Below are 14,853 nucleotides of genomic sequence, written 5' to 3'. Positions count from 1 at the left end.
ATGGTTTTAAGTGTGTCTTGTAGTGCGGAAAATACGGTACTGAATTGAGTCTTTTTTTACTTTTGTTAAGGTGTCAAATCAGTGCAGTGGAGTATCTGTACTTCTCCTAAAGTACAGTGTGTGAGGACCATTGCAACCTCTGGCAGCTCACAAACATTTCACGCGAGCAGGTAAAGCTTTAAAAAAAAAAACATACAAAAACATCACGCACATCTGCCTGAGGAGTTTTCGCAGCTGCTTAACGTACGCCACGATGAATATACACACAGCTGACCCGAGAACTATGCTGACACCGCCAAGATACCCCTGTAAACAAGCTCGATCTTTGTCGCACTTTCTCCCAAGCTTCTACCACACTAGTGTGACCAGCCCGGAGACGAATGTCTCAGCAAGAGTGCAAACACACATGCCTGGACTGACGCACATGTGGACAACACGGGCACTCAGGCTGTGGCTAGCTCACCTGCAAAAAAGCTTTGATCGACAATCTTAAAAGTTCCAAAGGAATTAGGACTTTGATCCGGATCCAGATTTGAGAACAAAGAGTAATAAGACCCGACAGAAGCAGGACAAATTACAACCAGATAGGATGGCTTTTCATGGCCATATGTGAGTGGATATGATAACACACCTTGATGAAACCGCCATGATTTTAACCTTGCAAGACTTTAGAGACGTGGAACACGGTGAAGACAGTAATTCAGTATTAATGAAAAGGTGGAAGGAAACCTGGTCGAGGAAACCCGCAAAGACCTAAAGCAACACTGGGAGAGACCTAAAACAACTGTCAGTAAATTACATCGATTGGGACATTGATTAACTGATCGTTAATTTCCCCGAATGTCGAGCAAAGACATGTTGCCCTAGGCATGATTAATCATGTTTTTTTCCAACATTTTTTTTTTTTTTGCAGCAACATGACATCGGCCAAGGGAAGTTAAGCTACTGTACTTCCATTATACGACGATAAACTAAGAATGGTCATAAATCTAAAAGAACCATGAGGGGGGGAAAAAAAGCAAGCCGGCTCGCCAAGAAAACGCGTGCCTCCTTAACAATCTATAATAAAAGTAGCTTGCAGCATTTTAAATCGACTCAATAACTGACCCGAATTGTCCCAACCCCAAATTTGAGAAAGTGTACCGTTTTATTAACCTTAAGGGGGAAGCTGGGCTAAATTTCAATGCAATGTTTCGAAAGACAATAGCATGTGACTTCTGATGAATTTTGACTCATTTTGACAATTCATCCAGGGTGAAATGTCAAATGCAGCAAAACAACCTACTCGGAGGGTAGGGGGGAAAAAAAAAAAGCAAAGAAAACAGGAAGCGAAAGCTGCGAGTGCTCGTGCCAGAATTAGCTTCTAGGGTTGGGCGAGATGGCCTAAAATTCATATCACGGTATAAACTGTATCCTTTCACACTAACGGTATACAGTATATCGCAATCTAATTAAAGTATTAAAGTATTTCTGAATGGATGATATAGTTCCCTAGCATAGCTGAACTGATTAAAAAAACAGATGATGTTATTTACAGAACATTTATTACAGGATTCACAAAGCCACAAATTAAAACTCAGCATTCTCGTGCGAGGACCACAATGCTGAAATTATAAATCGTTAATATACGAATACACTATTGACCTTGTTGGTTTCTCACCGTGGGTGACGTCGGCGGTTTCTGGTTTCCGGACATGTGTGCTAGCTGCGTATCGGTTGTGAAATTTTATCTCGAGACAATTCCGAATGTACCGATTAATTTGCCGCACATACTTGATCAATCACCGCTGTTAGGTGGTTCTGCCAAACATCTGTAAAAAGTGCACCGTATCACTTTTTCGGTGTTTCGTTAGTTTCCATTTCACGTTAGCTCCGCAGTTAGCATAGCTTCTCAGTAGGGGTGTGCATCTTTTCACAAACGACGATCTGATACAATTCTCGATAGTGGGGTACAATACAATTCAAGGATGTAATCATTTTAAAATGTAATGATTTGACCCAGTTTGATTGAGTGGACTCATGATTCAATTGGATATGGTCCGGCTGTAGCTTTTGTCATGTTTATTAATATGCAACACCTAGAGGTTCTCCAAAGGCCTCACTATCCAAAATAATTACATTTTAAAGAAACAACAAATCATCAGGAAAAAAAAGGACGATCTTTGAGAGATATCCAACAATCTGACTTTGAGTTTGACCACGAGGGATGGAAAATGCTCATTCGGTCCAACTGTTGCTTTACAGGTACGTATTCTCGAGTAAGGAATCATATTTGCGTTGTCTAATCTTTCCCTATAACAGAATTTCTTTATGTGGAAAACAACTATGGCATATGTCCTTTATGAACATGCAAGTATAACATGTGTAACAACACAAGCAAGAAAATGCTGTCGTTTGTTTACTCGACTGTCCATCGAGCCGCAAGCAATTTACTCTGAGCAGCATTTTAGTCACAACTCTTAAATGCTATACCTCTCACTTCCAGCATCTCCTCCAAAAAAAAACAAAAAAATAGAATACATAAAATGATGAAAGTCCAATTACTCTGCATCCACGCTGATAATCTCATTTTGGACGTGTTATCACCTCCAACCGGCATGGGGTTGGGGGGTGGGAAAAGACTGACGCCAGCAGCGAATACCAGCATTTGTGTGTGCGTGTTGTGTGTCCCAGCAGTAATAATCACTTGGCTTAGAGCAGAGCCAAACCCCTGCGGGGGCAACAACCCCCACCTTCCCCTCCCACCCCACCCCCATCCCTCCCTGTTGCACCCCTGTCTGCCTCGCCCAGGCCCTACTTTTTTTTGGGGAAGGCCCTGGGAAGTGCAGCAGGCGGGCTGTTTTAGTTTGTCTGCGAGGTACACAGACAGGACACTCTCACGGGCTTTGTCCTATCGCACACAATCAAATAAATTACAGAGCGTGACACAAAAGAAAGCCTCGCTCAACAGGAAAATCCTTTTCAGCACACGGGGGAGTGCGCTGACATGGAAGTTGATACGACTGTCAATATGTCTGGAATACGTCGGGATTATTTATTAACAGTACGGGAGGCGAGCGACTATCTCATTGGCAGCTCGGGGGGAGGAGGGGAGTACATATGTGAGAGCCCCCACCCCGCACTGTTAAAATGCCAATCATAGTTTGCTTCTCAAGGGGTCCTTTATCAAACAAAAGCACCATATTCTCACTCCTCCTGCATTTGTCTCATTTGATTTGCACAACAACACATACTTGGAGCTTTTGTAGTGGTCGCGTACAGTTTGTTTCGTCAAATATACTCCAGGATAAAGCTGGCAAACAGCACAAACAATGCAACTTTGTTTGGTATCATTTCAATTCAACCACTTGAATCACCTTGTAAAAATGATGCTACCGCAGCCACCTCTAACAGATGCTTGATTTGATTTGAATGCAAGCACATATGCAAACGTTTTGCAGCAGTCCAATATAGTATTTTGCACAAGAGGCGACAGTGAAAAGCTGAATGATGCTACCAACAGTGGCTTCATTTAATTTGAATTGCAGCTTTTTTTTGTTTGTTTTTGTTGCAGCTTCAGTAAAAATTACAGTTGGAATACAACTACAGTACTACTCACCATATCTTCACCACTCTTTTTTTTTTTTTTTTTTAATGATGCCACCACACCCAGTCATAACACTTGATTTGAATCTCAGCGCGCATTTGGACTCTGTACCAGTCCAACACTGTTGTTTTGGGCTTCAGGGAAAACAAGCCCAAAAACATGCTGAATATAGTTTCAACCTGATTGGTCCAGGTCTGTATGGGTAAATGATCAACATAAGGCCCATCAGGTTCAAAAGTTGCACTGAAGCAATCACGGTAAATGCCGCTTTTTGTTGTTTACCTTAGATTCTTTTGCTTGCTCTCCTTCTTGTTGAGAACACCCGGCACGCAGTTAGTAAGCTCGGTCCAGTCGGCGTGCAAGCCGCAGCTCCAGCCGGTGGAGAAGCGCGAGAAGAGCCAGGTCTCCTTGCGGTTGGGTCGGTAGCAGGTACACTTCTTCTGGCCCGGCCGGCAGTCGCACGGCACCTCCAGGCGGACATTCTGCACCAGGTGGCGGCCGAACGTAGTCCCGCCGGTCTTCTGGATGTGCAAGAACACGATCACGTCCTCCCCCTTGATTTGGAAGTCGACGGTCCGCTCCAGGTCGCGCACTGGGAAGAAGTACTTCTTGACGTAGTGGGGGTCCGGCGTGGGGAAGATGTCCCCCTCGTCCTCCTCGGCGAAGTAGCCGTGCGGCGAACCGAAATTGATGACCCCGGGCGCCACGTACTGATAGAGAATCAGCATAAAACATACGGATCCGACCACGATCAACAAGAATTTGCTGCTCCTCTCCACCATGTTCCTGCCCAGATGCGGTGCCCGCAATACGCTACCATTTCCCGGTGAGCGGGGCGCTCGGCTTCTTCATGCCCGCCACGGTTACCAGTACCGCCGTCGCCGAGACTCTGTTCCCAGGGGAATCAAGAGCAGCTTGCACCCCGTCGGCGAACTTGTCTCATCGTTCGCGGCGCGGTGCGTGTGAAAGACGCATTGTAAACTCCAGCAGGAAGGGGGGGGAAAAGCGAAGCCCACCCCTCCAGCCACCTCCTACTCCCACAGGCAAGCGACCCTCCCCAGGTTTACTTTACTTCGCTCGGCTGTCCAACGCATCAGGCTCTCCGCATCACCATGGAGCTGTGGTACCCGGATGAAGCGAGGACTCCCTTTGCTTTTTCAACCTCTCAATCCCCACCCCACCGCCTCTCTCTCTCTCTCTCTCTCTCTCTCTGTCATTTCATTGGCTCACAGGGAGACGGCCCCTTTTTACGTAGACAACCTGGAAAGACGCTTAAATGGAACCCTAACCATAACGACAAACAGCTCTGAAAAAAAAAAACAACCACGAATCGCGACTACATAAACACGTTATTAGAAATAATAATATAAATATTAAAAAATTAAAATAAATATATACTAATTTATTGTAAGTAAAAAAAATATATATACTGGTGTCCGCCATGCTTTTTGCTTGCGCAATGCATGATGGGCTAATAACGTCCTGGCCGCTGCCCAAGCCCCATACTGCCGCTCTGTACCGAGCAAAGAATCTTGTGGATGTAATTTTCAATCACAGAGGAATAAAAATAGTTAGGTAGTTCTCCATAGCCTTCCTGAACAAAGTTAAGAAAACAGTAGCAGCAAGAGTGTGCTCTCTTCATTTTAGCACAGTGAAGCCACCGGCGGCCATCTTGCACTGCCACTCGCTCAGCACACCTATCTTGAATTAATTGATTTCTCCAGAGCGTTTTCATATGATTTTCTGTCTCTACGGCAAAAATGGCACAGTGTGTAGCGTATGATTGTATTAAGTCTGGAAGAAGCTTTAAATCAGGGGTCATCAACATGGTGCCCATGAGCACCACGTTTCTGCTGAAGACCATGTGAGTACAGTAATTACAAATCCAATCGCACTTTGCAAACATTTCTTTGTATTTAATTTAGTGATTTGTGCAGAAAGACGAGAGAGAGCTTGCATATCACTATTGTGGTACTCATACCACACTTTTGAAAACCCCAGATTATAACATCTTGAGCCTTGTTGTTCCCGTGCTTTACTTACAGTGAAACAGCATCTGCCTTTCACACTCACCGTTAAACAGACTCACGATTATGACTTTGTGCTTCACCCCTGGGCATCACCCGAAACTTTCCTTCTCGCTGTGTCGGGAGGATGCCGAAGAAGTGGCTCGGAATATTAAGTGTGTGGGAGTTGTTTTGTGTGTGTGTGTGTTTGTGCTTTGTTCACCACCATGCGTCGCACCATAATGAGGCGCGTTGCTTAAAGAAGACAGATGTCGCTGGGTGCCTCGCCCTGTGGCTCCACTATAGAGAAATGGCAGTTAGTGTATCATCAGTAGCAGTTTATTATTGCCTTTGCATAATGATGTTTCTCATCCGGTTTGCCGCTGCTTTGGGGTTCACAGTAACTTCTGCCTGTTGGTGCTATATTTACACACGCTATCTGTCTTCCTTTCTGACAAGCAGCATTTTAAATGAAGGATAAGCATGATAATCAATTAGTAGATTAATTTGATGGCGTGCAATTGATTAATCATGTCTTGAAGCAATTGAAGCAAAAAGGAAGCGCTTGGCTGCAACCGCCGATGCCATCCGCAGCCGACTCATTTGCTGCCTCCTTTAAACAGTCCAGCGGGTGCCTTGAGATGCAACTTTAATTAGAATATCATGAAAAAGTTTATTTATTTAATATCTTATTCAAAAAGTGAAACTTGTGTCACGCATACATTAATGCCACATAGACTGATACAAAATTAAGTGTTAATTCATTTTAATTTGGATGATTATATCTGAAAACTAATTTATAAAATCACTATCTCAGAAAATTTGAATATTATGAAAGTCGTAGGCGGCACAGTGTTCGACTGGTTAGCATACGTGTCAAAGTCAAGGCACGGGGGCCACATCCGACGACCCACGTCATTTTATGTGGCCCGCGGGAGCAAATCATATGTGTCAACTATCATGATTCTTGCTGAAATCTGTACCGAAATGTCAAATTTTCATGGGTAATAATCCTGTGTGGAGTTTGCATGTTTTACCCGTGCCTGTGTGGGTTTTCTAAGGGTACTCCGGTTTCCTCCCACGTTTCAAAAACATGCGTGCTCGGTTAATGGAACACTCTAAATTGTCACGAGGTGTGAGTGTGAGCACATGTGGTCTATCTATCTATCTATCTATCTATCTATCTATCTATCTATCTATCTATCTATCTATCTATCTATCTATCTATCTATCTACCTACCTACCTACCTACCTACCTACCTACCTATCTATCTATCTATCATTTAAAAATTAAGTCTCTTTCAGCCGACACTGATCGAATAATCACTTGATCGGCGCCAATTTCCAATCATGTCGATTGGATCAGATAAAATTTGTTCTAAAAACTAATAATAAAAAGTTGAATCTCAAAAACAATCGTATAAAAACTGAACTAAAATTTAAAAAAAATGAAATAAAAACTAACTCATGAAAAATCCCAAATTTGCCTTCACCAAACATTGTTTCAACTTTGCCGTCAATCATTATATTTGCCTTTACAAAGCGTCGTTCCAGGAATGTGTTTTCACTTTGATGTGTGTAATTCTTTCCACATGTTCTGTCCTGTTTTATTTTTATTCATAAAAGAACTGGGTTTTTTTGTTTTTTGTTTTTAATCCAAGTTGAAGTGCATTTGAACTGTTTTTGACTTTTTCACCCATTTTTTTTTTCTATAGCATTTGAACTGTGCACTCGAAAGTTCATTGCAAACTCATCCCCTCAGGGTCGACCCCTCCCCCTTGTTTCGTGTGTGTAACGTTGCCCAGAACATTCCTCCATGTTTGTGTAGCCGTAGTGTACTTTTCCCTCCTGCCTTGTTATTTTTCTTGTGACAAAGTGACCTTTGAACTTGTTCCTGCCAGAGGACAAATGTTTTCATTGGGCGTGTCGGCTTTTACATTTAATTCTCTCTCACGCAGACGCGAGGGATTAAAAACCCATCGGCCGGCCGCCACCGGGGGAATTGAATTATCGTGTGTTGTTCATGATTAAGGTGGTGCTGTATTTTAAATGCTGCGCATAATCACTGCTTACTGTTGGCTGGCTGCTGAGGCACTGTTATTGATTTGTGGGGATTAGGCAGGCTTGATAAATATGTTGTAAAAATGTTTCCGATGAATTCAAAGATCATGGTTGGAGAACAACGAAACAAAAACTTGCACAGGGAACAACTTTCAAGTTAGTGAAAAGTGGCTTTTTAAAGGGGATTAGAGTATGATAGCAAATTGACTTTTTCCGGTCTTTGGCGTCCACCTCTTCAGATCGGGAAGAAATGGTCAAGTAAGGTGAATTTACAGGTTTGCAAATGACAATATTCAAAATTTTTTTTAGGCCCGTATTCATTTTTTATATTCACCGAAAAACTTTTCTGCTCAGGCCAAAACTCTGTTTCATATAAAAATATTGCTTTTGAACCATTTTGTGTTCGGGGAACTACATCGACGTGAGGAAAGGAGCTTCTTTTAGTAAGGCCACAGCCTTGTCATCAAAGAAAGTGCTTTGCAGCCATTTTGTGGCATCTGTCCACCAGCCAAATTAATTGACCGAAATTAGATCTTTAAAAAAAAAAGGAAAATTGGCTGATTTTTGTTTGTTTGTTTGTTTGTTTGTAACACATTTAAGTGTGCCCCTAAAAGCTATTGGCAAAACACATCCGATATTTTTCCTCTCTGTTTTACAGTTAATCAAATGCTTGTAATTCATTTTCTTTATTTATTGTTGCAAGCGTTCAGGGATCCAAAAAAAATGAGTTATAGTTTTCATTATGTTTCTCAATGAATTGGCCAATTAATCGGGTAACAGAATTTTATTCCACCAAATATCAGAATCAGCATCGGTGTAAAAAAAGAAAAAAAAATTCAAATTGGTCTGATATCCTCTATGACTATCAACAATCACATTCAACTGCAGATTTCCACAATAGAGAACAAGATCTGGTCCACCGCCCCCCCCCCCAAAAAAAAAATCTGCAATGAACCATGATACCATAACAAGGGAAGGCTGAATAGAAATATAAATACATGTGGTTTTAGATCTCTAAAGTAATCAAATAAATGTGGGAAATGCAGCATGGCATGATGCAGTGCTCGCTATCATTTTTCTTTGCCTGGGGAACGGCGAGCATCTCCAAAGGCAAGCGGACTCGAATAACCAAAGCCCTTTGTTTGAACAGCGTGCAATCGGATCTCGCGGCTCCTTGGACGACGAAGGCAGGCTAATGGAAGTCGCCTCACATTCTCTTTCTTGCCTGTCCTCCTTTTTTTTTTTCTTCTTCTTTTTCTTTCTCCCTTTTTCTTTTTCACCTGCCTCCTTTGCCAGCCAACGGAAGCCTCGAGGCATCAGCTTCTACCGCGGAGACATCCACAAACGCCACAAAAGACATCGTAATTACGGCTCTATTGTGGCTTCTGCCATCGGAATTTGAGCTTTTTCTCTCATCCCGCCACCCTTTTCTGCCCTCCAGCTCAACTTCCGCGTCAGGTCACTCGCCCCCTATTGGCGCGACTTGTTGGAAAATACAATATTGTTCCATGGATAGCTCCGGGATCCGGCTTGACGACTGTCTCCCTGCCATTAGTAGATAATAGATAGAGGCATGACACGAGATCGTGTTTCATGAGAGCGTGCAATGTGCGACGAGATAAAGCGCGTCTTCAACATGTTATTTATTTATTTATTTTTCCCCCCGTGGGATTTATTCCCTTTCAGAAATGTTCATTTCCAAGTGGAGTGTACATTCACAGTCAGGATGGACTAATTGGTTTGGATTGTGAAATAAGAAATAAGTTAGAGATTTGTTAGAGATGCCTTCCAGACCCAGCAACAAGATATGCAAATCTCATAGAGGAGATGTAATTAAAAAAAAAAACTAGTCCACAATGGTGGCGAGCTGGTGTTCCAGTGATTAGCGCGTCGACCTCACAGAGCAGAGGTACTGGGTTCGATTCCAGCTCCGGCCTCCCTGTGTGGAGTTTGCATGTTCTCCCCGGGCCTGCGTGGGTTTTCTCCGGGTACTCTGGTTTCCTCCCACATTCCAAAAAATGTGCATGGCACGCTAATGGAACACTCCATATTGTCCTGAGGTGTGATTGTGAGTGCAAATGGTTCCTTGTCCATCTTTGCCTTGCGATTGGCCGGCAACCGGTTCAGGGTGTCCCGCGCCTACTGTCCGAAGACAGCTGGTAAAGGCTCCAGCATCCCCCCGCGACCCTTGTGAGGATAAAGCATGCCTTGTCCAGGGAAACCAAGACAACGAAAGTATTTATAAAAAAAATCATAAGACTTATTTGAAAAAAAACATGGAGAGACACCGTTCACAGATCTGTCAAGAGAGCCCCCCCCTCCCCCCCGCATCTTGCGCTCTCATTTTATCTTGTTGGGAGGTGGTGAAGGTCAGCACAATCAGCGTTTTGAGCAGCTACACAGAATGCACACCAGTGCATGAGCAGGCAACTTTGCTTATCCGCAAAATAACTGGTCAGCATTCAAAGGTACGAACAGTTATATATTTTTTTGCCCTGTTAGATGTCAAATTCCCATTACAAGCGGATCAGAAAATGGGTGGGTAGTCCACAATGGGAACTAAAAGCATCAAATTCCATCTATATTGGAGTCTTACAACCATCTTTTCAGTATTTGACGCGTTTATCAACAAAACATGTTGCTATTGGACTTTTACAAACAATTTGTTCATACTGGGTGATTATAAAAATGTTGTTCACATTGGTTACTTCTGCCAACAAATGATTTTCATATTAGACACTTTTAGCAACAAATTGAATACTTAATAACATATGATGTTCCGATTAGATGTGTATCGACAAATGAAGTTCATCTTGGATATTTTAGCCAAAATATTCTCCGTAGATTGGGGACTTTTGACAACCAAGTCCATCCATGTTGGACACTTACAATGAGAAATCATATTGGAGCCGCTGATCCCCCCCAAATGTGTTCAAAATGGGTACTTATGAGCATATTACGCTCATTTGGGTACCGACCCAAAAAATGTTCTGCCATGAAAGGAGAGTTCAAACCATTTTTTCTTTGTGTTCTTAGGCCACTTGGCCTGATGGATGGCCGCACATGACTAATCGATCTCGTTTTGTCAGCAACTTTCACGCTTCTGTTCAGTCATTTCTCTTGAGCGGTATCCACTCGGATGTGATTTTATATGAAATCCATAATTTCATTTGTATGTACCCGAACAAGTTTGTGCATGTCTGTGATCAGAAGGGATGGTGACAAAGTTTGTAAGATTGTCCATTTTGGGGGGTAAGCCACAAAAAAAATGTCCAAATACAAACTAAGCATTATTCTTAATTTTTTTTTCTTTTTTTTTAAAGAAATGTGACTGTGTCCGTGATAGATGGACTCCACGTAAATACAATCTCCGCTCACGAATGCATATTTGGAGCACTTCTCTGCACGGCAAAGCCAAAAGCAGATGGACAGAAACCAATTCATAAAGGAAATCTCCACCATTTTGACTCGATCAATTTAAAAAAAAAAAAATCCGCAAGGGATCATAAAAGACGGAATCCTGGAATCCCTTTTCCACCCCCTGCGCTGTCCTCCTCTGCCTCCCAAGTATAAGCAGATTAAAGTTAATGATCTAAAGTGAATTAGATATTTAATCATCTTATCATCTTAGTTTAGTCAGGTCATAACTCTGCGCTGATGTGAAATTCCATCTGTTTGAACGAAGCCGTACAATAAGCTCCATTCAAAGGTCGACTCATGCCGCCTGCAGGACTCGGAAAGTTCTACTCCATCAATTTGGAGATTGAGAAATTAAAATCATCCCGAATATTAGTACTTGTCTTCATATTGAAAAAAATATTCTTCTCTCTGTACTCGGCTTCAGGGTAAACCTGATTAGATCATAAATGTCAAATGAAAGCCTCCCTGCACCGATTCATCTCATTTCTTTGCCGCATTTTAAAACTCTTCATCACATCCCTCCCAACGTGAAAGCACGCCGAGTAGGAGGCACTTTAATTTTCCTTGCGCGCGCACACACACACACACACACACACACACACACACACACGCTCAAACGCCTCTGGTTCTGGTTAAAGGTGTCCTCTTTAGTCACCACTCCATTCTTGTTTCACTTCTAATCGCGCTAAATGAATGGCAATCTATTTCGGGCCATCTCGCCCAGTTTGCAGCCCTGCGCTTAGCTCAGGTGGAACATCAGGCTGGCATTTTCTAGAAAATCTGTTGCGCAAAAAAAAAAAAAAAACAAAAAAAAACCCAATAAACACCACCCCCCCCCCCCCCCCCAAAAAAAATTGGCTTTCTGTCGCGCGAATCGTTCCTACAAATTTGCCGTGACCGTCAACCGCGGGCTGACAGGGTTGGCAGCAATGATGGCGGCGACGGTTCATGTCGGGTGAGTAATGCTGACGATATCACGGCCAAGAGATCATGGTTGCTGCTTCGCTAACAGTGAACAGTGATTTTCTTTTGAAATTTTAGCTTGATAGACATTTCAAGGTCATCATTTTGACCAAAATGTATATATTTACCTGTACAATTTTGGAGAATTTACGGTAATCCTATTTCGTGTAGTCCTCTTCTACCATCACAATTTGGTGGATTAGGCATTTTTTACTTTAGCATTTTGGGTGTGGGGGTTACGGTAATCCGATTTTAACCTTCGCAAATTTTGAGAGAGATGAGAATTTGGTGGATTTCAGTATTTTAACGTGCAATTTGGGGGAAATTTACCGTAATCCAATTTTAAACCATGCACATTTTAAAGGAATTTTGAGGGGATTTGTGGTAGGCATACTTTAATCAGCACTGTTTGGCGTTTGGATCTACAGGAATTATATTTTTACCTGCGCAACCTCTTCTATTTTTACTAGCATCTCTTTTTAAACAGTGTAGACCAGTGGTTCTTCACCTTTTTAGAGGTACCGAACCAAATATGCCACATTCACAGAACCTTTCATGAGTGAAAAATAAACATATATATTTTTTACAAATTCAAGATATTAAAAAAAAAACGCATTTATTAAAAACAGAAAAAGGTAAATAGAATTTCATGAGATAAGTATACTTTTTTTTTTATTTTATTTTTTTTAATAGTACGGCGTACTATCGCGACAGTCACACGTAGCCGACTAAGGCGAAATTTTAGCTTGATAGACATTTCAAGGTCATCATCTTGACCAAAATGTATATATTTATCTGTACAATTTCGGAGAATTTACGGTAATCCTATTTCATGTAGTCCTCTTCTACCATCACAATTTGGTGGATTAGGCATTTTTTACTTTAGCATTTTGGGTGTGGGGGTTACGGTAATCCGATTTTAACCTTCGCAAATTTTGAGAGAGATGAGAATTTGGTGGATTTCAGTATTTTAACGTGCAATTTGGGGGAAATTTACCGTAATCCAATTTTAAACCATGCACATTTTAAAGGAATTTTGAGGGGATTTGTGGTAGGCATACTTTAATCAGCACTGTTTGGCGTTTGGATCTACAGGAATTATATTTTTACCTGCGCAACCTCTTCTATTTTTACTAGCATCTCTTTTTAAACAGTGTAGACCAGTGGTTCTTCACCTTTTTAGAGGTACCGAACCAAATATGCCACATTCACAGAACCTTTCATGAGTGAAAAATAAACATATATATTTTTTACAAATTCAAGATATTAAAAAAAAAACGCATTTATTAAAAACAGAAAAAGGTAAATAGAATTTCATGAGATAAGTATACTTTTTTTTTTATTTTATTTTTTTTAATAGTACGGCGTACTATCGCGACAGTCACACGTAGCCGACTAAGGCAACTAAATTTCCCACAGCGCTGATTGGACAAGCAATGTCATGTGATCAGCTGCAGCCACTGATGGCCAAGCGGGCGTGTCATAAACTAATTAACATATCAAGTCGCGTGTGTCTTAAACTTCACGGCAAAGGCTCTGTCGAACCTCTGAGACCTCCCTGGGTGTGGGGGTTACGGTAATCCGATTTTAACCTTCGCAAATTTTGAGGGATTTGAGAATTTGATCACAATCGTAACCGTTCTGCTCCAAAGGAAATGATTGCCCTGGGGTTCCATCGAACCCAGGTTAAGAACCACTTGTGTCTACCAATAGATATACAGTAGTTGAAGCGGGATGGAACACGGATTCATTTTGTGTATGTATCACAATTATAACCGTTCACCGCAATTATTGTTTGTTCTTAATACGGCGAGTCAAGGAAGGTGCCAAGACTGTTCTAATTTTAGATACTGTTCGTGCGTCGACAGTCTCTAAAAGATAACATTATGAAACAGTCGGAAGCTAGACTTTTTTCAATGAAGCAATCGGGAAATGGTCATGAAAACGGCGTTGGCCCCGTTGATGAACCCGAGGAACCTCTTCATTTCCACGGAGGAACTTCAATTCATAATTTAGCGCTATAGTTGTGATCTTACACACGGTGGAGTGTGTGTGTCTGCAATATACTTCATTAAATGTCAGGAAAATGCCCAACCTGGAGATCTTGCACACGGTTGAGTGTGTGTGTGTGTGTGTGTGCTTGTGTGTGTGTCTGCAATATACTTCATCAAATATCAGGAAAATGCCTAACCTGGCTATGTAATTGCACCATCGTCACATTTTATTGGTCAAATGTCACATTTGTGTGCTTGTAGGTTTCGCCATTTTCAGGAGCAACTGCCTCCACACGGGGGGGGGGAGAAATTGTTCACTTTGTGGTCCCGTCCCATTTCGGGGAAAAAAAAAAAAACTATTTGCTTGCACAGCGATGAAGGTGTGGTGGATATGAATTTATAATTACATTTTTTTAAAAAGTAGATGAACATCTTGCAATGCACCTGTAATTCCGATTTGTCAGAACAGTTTTCTGAAACTATTTAAGGCAGACCAACATTCAAGCAGCACCTCCAGTCTAATCACATTGATTGGCTGCCGATTAGCGCTGGAAGAAGTCATTATCCTAGCGAATATTTACGCGGTGTGTGTCCGCTGAAAATGTGAAAACGTTTCATTGTGTTTTCGTCGATTGTTGTGACAAATGACCTTTTATGACCAATTTATGCGCACGTCCCATTGGGTTTCCTTGCTTTTAATTGTAACCGTCGATGGAACGCTGAGGTAAGAAATATGGTGACAAAGACTTGCTGCAGGGAAAAAAAAAAAGAAGCACTCTTGATAAGACAAAAGAAACATAAAATCTTTAGAACGCTCGCCCCC

At 41.9% G+C, this 14,853-nt stretch overlaps 1 protein-coding gene across 2 annotated transcripts in view; it reads right to left on the bottom strand.

Moving 5' to 3' along the window:
* hs6st1a (heparan sulfate 6-O-sulfotransferase 1a) overlaps window positions 1-4,767 on the bottom strand; it is an 88,452-nt gene extending 83,685 nt beyond the window's left edge. For both annotated transcript variants that reach the window (XM_019872549.1, XM_019872550.1), the window contains exon 1: window positions 3,869-4,767. In XM_019872549.1, coding sequence (XP_019728108.1) covers window positions 3,869-4,368 — 500 coding nt within the window. In that variant the 5' untranslated portion in view covers window positions 4,369-4,767. The remainder of the gene's footprint in view (window positions 1-3,868) is intronic.
* Window positions 4,768-14,853: the final 10,086 nt, after the last annotated feature.

Source organism: Hippocampus comes, unplaced genomic scaffold (genome assembly GCF_001891065.2).
Source record: "Hippocampus comes isolate QL1 unplaced genomic scaffold, H_comes_QL1_v1.1 scaffold92, whole genome shotgun sequence".
NCBI lineage: Eukaryota > Metazoa > Chordata > Actinopteri > Syngnathiformes > Syngnathidae > Hippocampus > Hippocampus comes.
This window is presented reverse-complemented; position numbering and strand designations above follow the sequence as displayed.